Here is a 14104-nt window from a genome sequence, read left to right on the forward strand (position 1 = left end):
ACAGGACTCGAGTAATCATAAGGTTGATGTGAAGAAAACAAGACATCTTTACGGCCCATAGCTAAAAGCATGTTTTGTAATATCATGACAAATCGGTAGCCAAATATATCTGATCCTGACTGTTGCTGTACTCCAACTCTCAGGCTTTCACATTTGGTAGATCAACGTCCGACGTCAACAAGGGAATCATTATGCCAGTGAACAGTACCTGTGATTCTTTGCTTCTTAGATGACGGCTGTACAAATTAGTTTCCAATATTATTGCTAGTGGATTTTTATTAATCACATTTTTAATAAGTGAACACAATTTTGCATCTTAGGCCAACACCAAATATAGGTGTGGTTACCGTTTCCCAACCGACCCTATTTATTCCCAGCGACCCTAAACATTTTATTGTCAATTTTCTTTAAAGTAAAAAATAAAATAAAAATAAAAAAATAAAAAAATGAATTGGACAGTTCCTGCTTCAAAAGGCACAACGCACATCCTTCGGACATGGTTCGTAAATAAAATGTTTTCTCTACCTACCTGCCCTATTTTTTTCCGGCATGAAACGGTAACCACACCTATATTTTGTTTTGGCCTTAACGAAGATGAATCTTAACTAGTGTAATTAGTATGTCAAATAACTATGTTAAACTTGTCCTGGCCAGGCGCGCGATAAATCAAAATGATTGGATAACCAAATCATGGTTGGATAACCATCGCAATAAACCAAAAAGTCCGCAGCCTGAGGTTCAAAATTAAAGATATTAACAATAACGCATGTGCTTATTTTTAAGATTCATGCAGTTGCACGTCTGCCAAATTTTCTTTGGACATTAGCTGAAAAAGTACAGTAATTTCGCGAGGCCGTGCTCCAGAACGAACTAGTTAGTATGGCAGAATTTTCAGGGAGTCACACGGAATCCTGCATATGTCAAATCAGGGAATCCGACAGCAAATCAGGGAGGATTTGACTCCGGACTCTCGTTAATTTTGCACCCTGCCATCTGTACAGAGTACTACCTCCCTACGAGTGAATGAAATAGCTGTTGTTATTGTTGCTACGGTAACAGGTGCAGCAGATAGTGAAAGAACTGTTTGGACGAACGCCCAGCAAGTCTGTGAATCCGGATGAAGCGGTAGCGGTCGGAGCTGCGATTCAGGTGAGTGGTAGGTAGGGCCCCCCCCTACCCTCCCTGCCTCCTGCACCTCCCTCCCCTGACACTGTGTGGTTGCTGTATAGTCGCCAAGGTGCAGGGAGTGAGGGAGTGGTGCAGGGGGGTGAGGGAGTGGTGCAGGGGGTGAGGGAGTGGTGCAGGGGGGAAAATCGTACACAGTACATTCGCCTAGCATCGTGCGAAATCGTTTCCTCGTATACACCCGCAATTCGGAGATACAGACTAAAACGTACGACACGATTCTCCATTCTGTTGCCAGCAAACGGAATGTATAACTCGCCTAACTTGAAACAAAAGGCAGCTACTCACAACTCTTGCGCACTCTTGTGCCCTCGGCGATGCGGTGTGGCTCGCTGGGAGATTGGAGCTGGAGCTGCTGCTGATTGTGGTGGGCGCGCGTGCGTGGGGGGCATACCAGCTGTAAATAGGTCAAAGATTAGCTCGCCGAGTGTTGCATCGATGTCCAATCTCCCTGCGAGCCACACCGCATCGCCGAGGGCACAAGAGTCGTTAGTAGCTGCCTTTTGTTTTAAGTTAGGTGGGTTATACATTCCGTTTGCTGGCAACAGAATGGAGAATCGTGTCGTACGTTTTAGTCTGTATCTCCGGATTGCGGGTGTATATGAGGAAACGATTTCGCACGATGCTAGGCGAATGTACTGTGTACGATTTGAGCTCAAGTTGGTTGAGTTACGCGTAGTAAATCGTAGGTATTCTAAGGCTAGTAAATGACGAATATCCCTTGTTTATTGAAGTCACACTCCTTCCCTATTATCTACTTCTGATAGGCATGTACCTATGGTAAGTACGTGACTCGATCGGACTGATATTGTCTAAAAGAAAATGTTTTCCTAAATACTAGTAGCATTATAAATTTACTCTTTTACTTTTCATGTCAGCAACCATGGGGTGGCCTTTCCTACGACATTTTTGGTGTCAAATGCCAACGGTTTTTTGCGTAAGTATTCAGTCATTTTTCATATTTATTCGTAAATATGCTTTAATTGAAATCTTAAAGCACGTGGTATAATTTAGGTTCTAATTCCTGAAATGAAACCGCTGAGAAAATATCACATTCAATATCAACATTCTCATGGCATAATTTGATAAATTATTAATAATTTAGTAACAACTATCGAGGAAAATAAATGATAAAATAGGTGTTTTAATATATCACAAATCTTAATTAAAATTCATGACATTTTGTTTGTAAGGTGTACACTATTTCAACAGTTCAATTTGATTAGAGAAGAGTGAAAGTTGGTCTAACATTTGTATAATATTTGCATATATACAATTAAATTACACTTTGCAGGTCAGAAGTGAAAGGAGCTGTAATAGGCATAGACTTGGGTACCACCAACTCATGTGTGGCTGTAATGGAAGGCAAAGTGGCTAAAGTATTAGAGAATGCAGAGGGTGCACGGACAACGCCGTCTGTTGTTGCCTTCACACAGGAAGGAGAAAGATTGGTTGGAATGCCAGCGAAACGTCAATCAGTTACGAATCCAGCTGCAACACTTTCTGCGACAAAACGTTTGATTGGGAGGCGATTCACAGACGCTGAAGTACAAAAGGACATGTATGTACATAATAATGTAAAATTTATCAAATTATTCGTGGTGGTAATTGTATAATAATTATAAACTACATTATATATCTCTTATATATATAATTCTATATTAACTATAAAGGAATGGTGATTAATATGATGTGAACAAACTTACATATACTTTGTGGCAATTAAATGTGGTAACAGATAAGACTTCACCAGAACTTGGATCCAGCCAAACACAAATTTTTCCTGTTCAGACCTAAACTCGTGTATAAATTGATTGGCCAGAATGAAAACATTTCTAATTTTATTTGTGATGCAAGACTTATGAGATGGGTTCACTCTAGTATGTGCTCCAATAGACAAACAAAACACAAAACCTACAGTTTTAGTTAACTTTATATGTACACCAAGAAGAAATTCTTATGTATAACCAGGCACTAATCAAGAAAGTTTTATCACGTCAGTTGTAATTGAGAATCCCTATAATTCTTTCATTTAAGTTATATATAAACAGTAAGTAGACAATAATAATGTTGCTATTGTCATCAGTCAGCTACTTATATTGTTATTATTGTTATGTATTTTATAGACAAAATGTTCCATATAAGATTGTAAAAGCATCAAATGGGGATGCCTGGTTAGAAGCACAGGGCAAGATGTACTCACCCAGCCAAATAGGTGCCTTTGTCCTGATGAAGATGAAAGAAACTGCAGGTACACACATCTGAGTGCATTCTTTATTATAGCAAAGAAAACTAATAAATCTGTGTAATTAACGAGCTGTGTAATTAACGAGCTGTGTAATTAACGAGCTGTGTATTTTATGTGTGAACGTGGGTGTATCACAACACATGCACATGTGCTTTGATCTGCAAAAACGCTGCCGTTTTACAGAGAGCTACTTGGGTACGACAGTAAAGAATGCAGTGATCACCGTGCCAGCTTACTTCAACGACTCACAGCGACAGGCAACTAAAGATGCCGGACAGATTTCTGGTCTCAACGTGCTCCGAGTTATCAATGAACCAACCGCAGCCGCTCTCGCATATGGAATGGACAAGTCAGAAGACAAAGTGTACGCTTGTAAAGTTCACGATTTAGAGCTTAGTGTAGGAATAGTATGCTGCCTACTGTGTCTACATTTTAGTATTTTTTATATCTGGTATTTATGATCTGGTATTTAAAATATACATTCATGCTACTGATAGGCATTATGGGAGCGTTAGACATATGTACAGGACTCGAGTAATCATAATGGGTCTGCGGAGGTTTTGGGGGTTTGATGTGAACGAAACCAAGAACATCTTTACGGGCCGTACTAAAGGCATGGTTATCGTAATATGCATGACACAATGGTAGCCAAATATATCTGATCCTGCACTGTTGCTGTACTGCCAACTTCAGGCTTTCACATTTGGTAGATCAACGTCCGACGTCAACAAGGGAATCATTATGCCAGTGAACAGTACCTGTGATTCCTTGCTTTTCAGATGACGACTGTACAAATTTGTTTCCAATTGCTAGTGGATTTTTATTAATCACATTTTTAATAAGCAAACAAAATTTTTGAAATAAGAACAACAGTTTAGATAGATTAGTTTGTTGCACGTGTATGTTAGGTAGTCGCCAACACACAAGATGTTTACACCATCTATGTAAGAAGAGAGGTAACAGTGAGTGGTTGTTTTCATTCTAGGATTGCTGTATATGATCTTGGCGGTGGAACGTTTGATATATCCGTCTTGGAGATTCAGAAGGGTGTGTTCGAGGTGAAATCGACAAACGGTGATACGTTCCTGGGAGGTGAAGATTTCGATCTGGCTTTGCTCACCTATCTCGTGGGCGAGTTCAAGAAAGAGGCAAGTTTATATTTTAAAAGTGCCTGCATGTAGTGTCTTGAACATTTCTGTCTTACCCTACTAGTCCGACGTGGTGTTGGCTAACTGCTTTCGACATCGTCCCACCTTTTTGTTTTTCCAAATCTCTGAACGATTTTTTTATTATTTAATAATGGGGAAATATTACAGTTAAATAGTTAGTAAAATTTAGTTTTATGTTTTTACTATTTTAGCAAGTTTCTCCTTTAACCACATTATAATGGCTGGTTTTTTTTATCGCAGCAAGGAATAGATCTCAAAAAGGACACGATGGCACTACAGAGACTGAGGGAAGCTGCAGAAAAGGCCAAGTGTGAACTGTCATCAGCACTACAGGTAGTTAGTCGTAACTTACACGCTCATTCGTTAAATAATTCCAAAGCAGTATCGTCAATTCTGGTTTACCCTATCTTTCAGATGTATGTATTTATTATACATGTTTTTTATTATATCTACAGACTGATATCAATCTCCCATATTTGACGATGGATGCCAGCGGACCAAAGCACATGAATATGAAGCTATCGAGGGCAAAGTTTGAGAGCATCGTCGAAGACCTGGTGAAGCGAACGATAGCTCCATGCCAGAAGGCCCTGCAGGACGCGGGGGTGTCGAAGGCAGACATAGGAGAGGTGCTCCTAGTCGGTGGCATGTCCCGAATGCCAAAGGTAATCCGTCGTCTGTGTAGAATATTTGTTTAAGTGGGAATTTCATCTCAAAATTACAGTGGGTTTCGATTGATTGTGTGAAGGACTTGATTGAACAGATTGAGATTGAGTTATGAGACATTGCATAATTCATGCTGACATTCAGAATGTGTATGTGGAAGATGCCTCTTAACTAGTGTAATTAGTGTAGAAATGTCTCGTAGGTCTGCAAAGGTTTGTCGTTTGTCATTCAAAAAGCTGTAAGGGAGATTATATAATGTGTCATTATTAAAGCACAGGTGGGAGTGCTTTAATAATAAACTGGTATATTATTTTATCCCGTACAGACTGCAAAATTTTCTCCTATATCAAACTTGTCCTGGCCAGGCGCGCGATAAATCCGTGTTCACAGTTACAAATCGACTCTATCGGGTCATTACAAGGTCAAGTTAGGCTGGCAATGCTCAGGTTAACTCTACACCTCACAGCAATGCTAGGAGGGGTGTAGTACGCGACTACTTAGCACGCTGTGATACACGCCCAGGTCAACGTGTGTTTAGGGATGGTGTGCACACGCTGTGAACGTTCCTTTAGTGTGATCATGTAAGATCAAATATGCCATCTCAGGGGTAGAAATTAACTTTTGAACAAGGAAGTCCAATGGACTCCCTAGCCCCAAAAAGAGGCGAGGCAATGAACCAACGCAGCCGCTCCCCCGCCATATGCGAGATGGACAAGTCAGGAGACAATGTGTACGTTGTAAAGTTCACGATTTAGAGGCTTAGTGTAGGAATAGTATTGCTGCCACTCTGTGTCTACATTTTAGTATTTTTATATCTGGTATTTAATATACATTCATGCTACTGATAGGCATTATGGGAACGTTAGACATATGTACAGGACTCGAGTAATCATAAGGTTGATGTGAAGAAAACAAGACATCTTTATGGCCCATAGCTAAAGGCATATGTTTCGTAATATGACAAGTCGGTAGCCAAATATATCTGATCCTGACTGTTGCTGTACTCCAACTCTCAGGCCTTTCACATTTGTAATCAACGCTCGACGTCAACAAGGGAATCAATTATGCGCAGTGAACAGTACCTGCTGATCCTTGCTTCTTTAGATGACGGCTGTAAAATTGTTTCCAATTATTATTGCCTAGTGGATTTTTTTAGCTCATCTGACATAGTCAAGATGCAGCTTGTTAGATCGACATGATCGTCCGTTCCGTCCGTCCGTCCGTCGCGTCCGTCCGTCCGCGTGCGCCTCGTCAACAGTTGGGCACAAATTTAACCCGCTCGACGTACGGCTCACGATATTCGGACGTGGGGGCGCGTATCGAAAACGAGTTGCGGATGTCGAAGCTGGGGGTCAAAGGTCAAGGTCAAAGGTGTAAAATAAGGGGGAACATCAGCTCCTTAACTTAAGGTATAGCGGCAGGAAATGCAGAATTGCCGGCCACAAATCTAACGGCCTCGACCTAGGCCTCGTGATAGTCGCGTGATATAGCATCATGCGTAGCGAAGCCATCACTGTGCCGAAAATTGGAGTCCACATGTCAAAGCTAAAGCGTCAAGGGCACAGGGCAATTTTGCATTTTTCGTGAGGACATGCGTCTGACGGAGCGATTTTGAAAAACTTTTTTGTTTCAGCGGTGACTAGCATTTTTATGGCTTTATTGAAAGCGACCATGATAATGTCCCTTCTGCTGACATGCGAAGGAGTAAGTGTCGGATAACCTTTTGACCCTCAAGAGGAGGTTAAACATGGATTTGTTGACTGTTAACAAAGGAGTGAACTGCTTTTGCTATTAGAGCCCCTTCCCCCTCCCCCACCCCTCCCCCCCTTCCCCCACCCTCCCCCCCACCCTCCCCCTACCTCATCTGCGATAGTGGGCGTGTCCTAACAATGATGTGTACGCAACTGCGTGTCGCATATCTGCGCCTAACAAATGTGCGTACTACGCACGACTGGAAATTTTACGTTTTTATAATCGTAGCAACAGACCTCAGATGAGCCAGACGCTCTGCGGCTCTTGTATTAATCACATTTTTATATAGTGAACAAAATTTTGCATCTTAGGCCAACACCAAATATATGGTGCTGGTTACCGTTTCCGCACCGACCCTATTTATTCCCAGCGACCCTAAACATTTTATTGTCAATTTTCTTAACAGTAAAAAATAAAATAAAAATAAAAAATAAAAAAATGAATTGACAGTTCCTGCTTCAAAAGGCACAACGCACATCCTTCGGGACATGGTTCGTAAATAAAATGTTTTCTCTACCTACCTGCCCTATTTTTTCCGGCATGGAAACCGAACCACACCTATATTTTGTATTGGCCTTAACGAAGAAGAATCTTAACTAGTGTAATTTAGTATGTCAAATAACTATTGTTAAACTTGTCCGGCAGGCGCGCGATAAATCAAAATGATTGGATAACCAAAATCATGGTTGGATAACCATCGCAATAAACCAAAAAGTCCGCAGCCTGAGGTTCAAAATTAAAGATATTAACCAATAACGCATGTGCTTATTTTTAAGATTCATGCAGTTGCACGTCTGCCAAATTTTCTTTGGACATTAGCTGAAAAAGTAAGTAATTTCGCGAGGCCGTGCTCCAGAACGAACTAGTTAGTATGGCAGAATTTTCAGGGAGTCCACACGGAATCCTGCATATGTCAAATCAGGGAATCGGCGACAGCAAAATCAGGAGGATTTGGACTCCGGACTCTCGTTAATTTGCGCACCCTGCCATCTGACAGAGTACTACCTCCCTACGAGTGAATGAAATAGCTGTTGTTATTGTTGCTACGGTAACAGGGTGCAGCAGATAGTGAAAGAACTGTTTGACGAACGCCCAGCAAGTCTGTGAATCCGGATGAAGCGGTAGCGGCTGGAGCTGCGATTCAGGTGAGTGGTAGGTAGGGCCCCCCCCCTACCCTCCCTGCTCTCCTGCACCTCCCTGCCCTGACACTGCTGTGGTTGCATGTATAGTCGCAAGGCTGCAGGAGTGAGGAGTGGTGCAGGGGGAGTGAGGGAGTGGTGCCGGGGGGAGGAGTGTGCGGGGGGAGGGAGTGGTGCAGCGGGGGCAGGAGTGGTGCAGGGGGGCTGAGCGGTGTGCAGGGTGGTGAGGGAAGTGTGTGCATGGGGTGAGGGAGTGTGCAGGGCTGTGCGTGAGGGCAGTGTGCAGGGGGGTGAGGAGTGGTGCGTGGAGGAAGGGTGCAGTGGTGGGAGTGGTGCAGTTTAGTGTGCTTACAACATAATAATTTCTGAGTGTGGTCTTTTTGAGGCCAGGGAATCAATAAAACTATGGCAATGGGAATCCATTAAACTTCGTTCAGAAAAGCTAGACCTGTCTCCATAAACGTGATTTTTGGTTTATTCCAAAGTATGTCAAATTCCTGTTTGCTGCTACCTCAGTATTCAGGGCCAAAGCTTTGGGAATATCAACTGTGGACTTGTGCATTTATGTTAGAATACAGCGTGATATATCTGTTGTCATTAGCAAAAGTCCCACAATTAAACGTTTGGCTAAACTTACTGGCCTGTTCATCTCGTTTCACCGTATTTTCATCGTTTTCAGTAAAACTACTACGATGGGTGTCATTTCAACATCGTTTATTGTTCCTTCAGGTTGCATGAAGTTGTAATATGTGTGTTAATGCGGTTGATTGTGTGCGTGATGTAGGGAGGAGTGTTGGCTGGAGACGTGACGGACGTGCTACTGCTGGACGTGACGCCGCTCTCGCTCGGCATCGAAACCCTCGGCGGAGTCTTCACGAAGCTGATCAACAGAAACACAACTATTCCAACCAAGAAGAGCCAGGTGAGGTCTAGCCGTGTGCACACTCAACTGATTCCATAGCAGACCACAAACACAAACATCAACCTGTGATTAATCACCAGCAGGAAGTTAAACAGTGCACTATATGGAATGAAAGACTCAAGAATTGCATTTAGTTGAAATAACAAAAAAGGGGATCCAGGGTTCTCGCCCAGGATGAAATTGAAACAGGGGAGCCGAGGGAGGGAACAGGGGGAGGGGGCGAGGGGGGAAGGCGGGGCGAAACTAGGGGCGCGGGGGCGTTGTTTGTTTTACCGTCCACTAATTAATGCGTTAAAATCGCCACACACCATAGACGGTATTTGCGAGTTTTGTATATATAAAGATAGCCGGTCGGTGTTAGTTATTGTTGGCTTCGTTACAGGTTTAACTGTTTGTACGTCGTGTTATGGGCTGCAGTGACATGCCGTGGTACGTAAAATACATGCGTCTGTCGTCCTGCGTTCGAATGGAATCTGACGATCGATTCCCGCCGCTGTCAAACTTTTATTAGTGGTGGAATTTGTAATCGGCGGCGAGGTAATTCAAACGGGGCGCAACGATTGAAACAGGGGGGAGTTTCCCAAACGGGGCGCGGGCGCCCCGTTTGCGCAACGTAGGGAGAACCCTGGGATCATTAGAAACGTTCCTTTGTCAAAATTCAATGATTGCTGTAAATCTTGATTATTTATGTGCAGGAAAGGTTATTGTTGGTTGAGAAATGATATGATTGGTAATAAAATATTTGTTGCATCCCATGCAGGTCTTCTCAACAGCTGCTGATGGCCAAACTCAGGTGGAGATCAAAGTCTTTCAGGGAGAACGTGAGATGGCCACTGACAACAAGGTTTTGGGGCAATTCCAGCTGGTACGTACTCAACAGAGTGCGCTATCTGCTGGCGGCAATAAATATCGAGTAGTGGAAAATGTCGTTTAGTAATGTTGTGCGACATGTTGTGTATTTTGATCCCATATTGACCAAAGTGCACGTTCTTCAAAATTGTACTGTTTATTGTGGCAACCCATTGTACATGCTAATGTTGTATTAATAGGTACGGCAGTGTAAGGAGCATTCCTTACCGTATACATTAGCAAGGATTAATTGGTGGTCGGTATTTTACGGATGTTTCTGTTTGAAGGTTGGCATCCCACCAGCACCCAGAGGTGTGCCACAGGTCGAGGTGACCTTTGACATTGATGCGAACGGAATAGTAAATGTATCGGCCAGGGACAGAGGCACGGGCAAGGAACAACAGAGTATGTAACTATGATAAATTCCTTATAGAAATATGATCTTTGCACGTCGCGGGCCGTTTATGCTAGCTGAAGCTGTGGCTGTCTTAGTCTATTATTTCATGATAAAATTTCTGTTAATTGAGCCTGCATTATATCTAAATAATTAGATATGTATGTGATTATGTAGAGCATAAACTTTCAAGGCATCTCTTGACTCCTACTGGCGTCACTTACGGTGTGAGGGCGTCGGACAGTAATTTACATAACGTTTCACTCCGGACTCGCGTTGATTTCGATCACTGTCATATATTTCTACAACCTTAACTTGTTCATTGCATGGATTCCTCATGGATTTATAGCTGAATACGGTGTTTTGCTGCTTGTCAGTTGTGATCCAGTCATCGGGAGGTCTGAGCAAAGATGACATTGAAAACATGGTGAAGAATGCAGAAAAGTACGCGGCTGAGGACTTGAAGAAGAAAGATATGGTGGAGGTAGTCAACCACGCTGAGGGCATGATGCATGACACAGAGTCCAAGATGGAAGAGTACAAGGACCAGCTGCCTGCGGATGAGGTATGCTCAGAGAAGGCTGGGGGATAAAGGGCGTGGGTGCTGGGGTGAGCTCAGACTAGTGTGTTGTGTTAGACATAGTGTTGTAGAGCTGTAAAGGAAAGTTGGCTGCTCCAATACTGGCTTTGTAAAAAAAAGTTACACTTATTATTTCAGCACGTTACACGATAAAAAAATTAATTTTCTCCATTTCAAGTAACAGTCTTTAAACTTTGTCAAAATGATCGTTATCTAATAAAGGTTGAAGAGCAGTTAAAGTTACGATAAAAGTTCCGCTTATAAGAGGCAAAGTTGCCTACTAGTAATGAAAGCTTTACGATCAGCATTGCAAACCTTACGGTGTTACTACTGCAGAGAAACTGTATACCACTCTGCCAGAGTTGTTGGAGCTGACACACTTTTACACGATTATTTGCTACTAGCATTACATTCTGTGGCTATCATCCATTGAAATTACACTTGCATATCGTTGTGTTAAGGTGTCTCGTTTGATAGCCAAAACAAATGCTGCAAAATCAAGCTTTTACATCTATCTATTGGTGTAAAGGTTCAAGCTGCCAGCTATACTAAATCTATACGTGCATCGATTTGAAGCAAGAACACTTGTATCTTGTAGTAAACCTCAATATTTCGTCACCGCTGACATATCTTGCAGTGCACGAAGCTAACTGAGGAGCTTGGGAAACTGAAGGCGCGCATTGCGAACAAAGACCAGGAGACGGTGGAGAGCATCCGAGAATCCTCCAACGAGCTCCAGAAGGCTTCACTCAAACTGTTCGAGATAGCATACAAAAAGGTGAGCTGTGATGATCGCTGTTTGTGGAGCAGTTGCTTACTGTGTTCATTCTCGGATGTGCAAAGATCTAATATGATCTAATATAAATTATGTGTATTGTTAGGTCATGCAGCATAATAGTTTGTAAATATTTCTCCTCATTTTACTATTATCTATTAGCGACAGTATGTTCTATTATGGGGTTATTATGTTTTCATACTATCGTGACGGTTGTTGCGCTGCCTGTGTTGCGTTTAGTGGTTACACACTGTACTGTACTACTGCTTACAAGTACAAAAATATAGTGGTACAAAAATCAATATTGCTTAGGTACTGAGCTGTAGGCTATTTGCTGCGCATATAATATATTGTCGGCAAATTTTCTATGGCCCAATATATTTCACGTCACTGTTTTCACATACGATGTGTTATAAAAATTTGTAATCTGTGCGGGAACCAAATTGTAAAGTTTATGGTTATGTTTGAAAGAGTGACCTGACTCATGACAATCAAATGAAATTGAGCAATATATTGTGGAAAACGTTCAGTAATTGTTTTCTGGACACAAATTTGTTATGACAAGGATTTTGATTGCTTGATTCATTCTTTCAGATGGCTGCGGAGAGAGAGGGTCAGAGTGGAGGAAGTACGGACACAGAGAGCAAGCAGCAGGAGGAGCCGGAGGAGGGCAAGGAAGGCAAGGAAGGCAAGGAGGGAAAGTCCAACTAAGAGAATGGCCAAGCAGTCAAAGTTTCATCCATCATCGTCGTCATCATCGCGTGTGCTTGCGTGACGTGAGCCACACGAGTGACGTGTAACGTGTGTGCTGAGGTGGTGTAACGCGTGTGCTAGTGTGGTGTAACGCGTGTGCTAGTGTGGTGTAACGCGTGTGCTGAGGTGGTGTAACGCGTGTGCCAGCGTAAAGACTGTGCAGCAGTTGCCTGGATAACGAGACATCAATCAGGCTACACTAGTGACACCTGGTGGGTCGCGCACGTAGACGTCGTCGTCAGACGATGTGGAGAAGACCTGTGCGCGCCTCTACGGTTCACTGTTGTTAGAAGATTCGCATGAGAACCAATTTCGATGATTATCCCAATTTATGCGGAAATGCGCGATGGATAGCAACTGCCTCCGCGGAGGGTCAGTTGTGTTCATTGTTCACTCAGATGCTGGTGATTGTTGGAAAATAAGTTCATGTATCAGTTTGAATGTAACATAATAATACTAAAAACCGTGAGTGTCACCCTGCAAGGCAATCAGCAATAGTATTGCTGCCACACCCCGACTTGTCGGTTGTGTGAAGCTGGTTTCACCTTTGCTATTGTAGCTTTCTTTAAAGTTAATTTTAAGTAGAGCTAAGCACGATTGTTATGTTGTTAATGATCACTTCATGGTTTAGTCAATATTTAATATACCTAAAGCCATTGTTGGAAACTGGACATTCCTAGTTGTTAGTCAGTGATTGGTTAGCATTCACTAAATCTCTAATTTATCATTAAAATCCCCATGTTGTACCTGCATTGATAAATAAATGCATAGATTTCCAGTAATAGCTAAACAACTATGTTTTTGGTTTTGATTTAATTAAAGACAATTTATGTCTTTCATGGAAAACAGTAACGCATGTAAAAAAAATCTTGATTTTGATTATGGGAATGTTTATTGAAAATATATTATTAACCGTACAGACCCACTGTACATTTGTTTCATTTACTGTGGATGTGTACGTGGCCTCTACAGATATTTTCCAACCACGCGCACATTACGAGGTATTCAAATGAAACCTTTGTTTAGGGTGTAGTGTGTAGGTGGAAAGTAAAGCGTCACTACACCATGTTTAGTTGACTACATTACACAATTACTAATTCTCTCCACGACGAGGGATTCGCGACAATTCAAAAGATTACTCTACTAATTATTCTCAGAGTTTCGTCGTGCAGTTATATATAGCTTAACGGCATTAGGAGCTTTACGTAATTAGAACACTCATCCCCTTAATAAAGTTCCTATCTTGCAATAGAAAGAGAGAGAGATGCAAAATACTCGGCTTTCAATGTAAAATGTTAGTAGTGCCGATACCATGTGCCGTGTGGTTACAATTCTGCTTCTAATTATGTCAGTGCCATTTTACTACTGCGATATAGAAAATGTTCGAGTCATTTAATCCTTGTAATTTCAAATTGGTTCACAAGCCACCAACACATTACTGCAGTATTATTTATCATTTAGGCATCGCACCCCTATACTGCACCGGCTACAGAGATACACGCCTACATGTTTCTACTCAACCTGCGGTAATGACGTGACCGAATGGGTAAAAAGACGATTGATTTGTAATGACTAAGGTGTCGTGCGCGCCGTGGATAATCGCGTGTATGAGAACGGCAGACGTCTATCGAGGGAGAGAGAGAGAGAGAGAGAGAGAGAGAGAGAGAGAGAG

The 14104-nt window shown here is 42.2% G+C and overlaps 1 protein-coding gene across 1 annotated transcript in view; it reads left to right on the forward strand.

The window, feature by feature from the left end:
- LOC106811174 (stress-70 protein, mitochondrial-like) overlaps nucleotides 1–13225 on the forward strand; it is a 15562-nt gene extending 2337 nt beyond the window's left edge. Inside the window, 14 exon segments of the mRNA XM_014814718.1 lie at nucleotides 2064–2122; nucleotides 2480–2746; nucleotides 3312–3436; nucleotides 3617–3797; nucleotides 4419–4581; nucleotides 4843–4935; nucleotides 5058–5281; nucleotides 8090–8165; nucleotides 8944–9081; nucleotides 9842–9946; nucleotides 10218–10335; nucleotides 10702–10889; nucleotides 11542–11682; nucleotides 12274–13225. Coding sequence (XP_014670204.1) covers nucleotides 2064–2122; nucleotides 2480–2746; nucleotides 3312–3436; nucleotides 3617–3797; nucleotides 4419–4581; nucleotides 4843–4935; nucleotides 5058–5281; nucleotides 8090–8165; nucleotides 8944–9081; nucleotides 9842–9946; nucleotides 10218–10335; nucleotides 10702–10889; nucleotides 11542–11682; nucleotides 12274–12390 — 1995 coding nt within the window. The 3' untranslated portion in view covers nucleotides 12391–13225.
- The last annotated feature ends 879 nt before the right edge of the window (nucleotides 13226–14104 follow it).

This window comes from Priapulus caudatus, unplaced genomic scaffold (genome assembly GCF_000485595.1).
Source record: "Priapulus caudatus unplaced genomic scaffold, Priapulus_caudatus-5.0.1 Scaffold511, whole genome shotgun sequence".
Taxonomy (NCBI): Eukaryota; Metazoa; Priapulida; class Priapulimorpha; order Priapulimorphida; family Priapulidae; genus Priapulus; species Priapulus caudatus.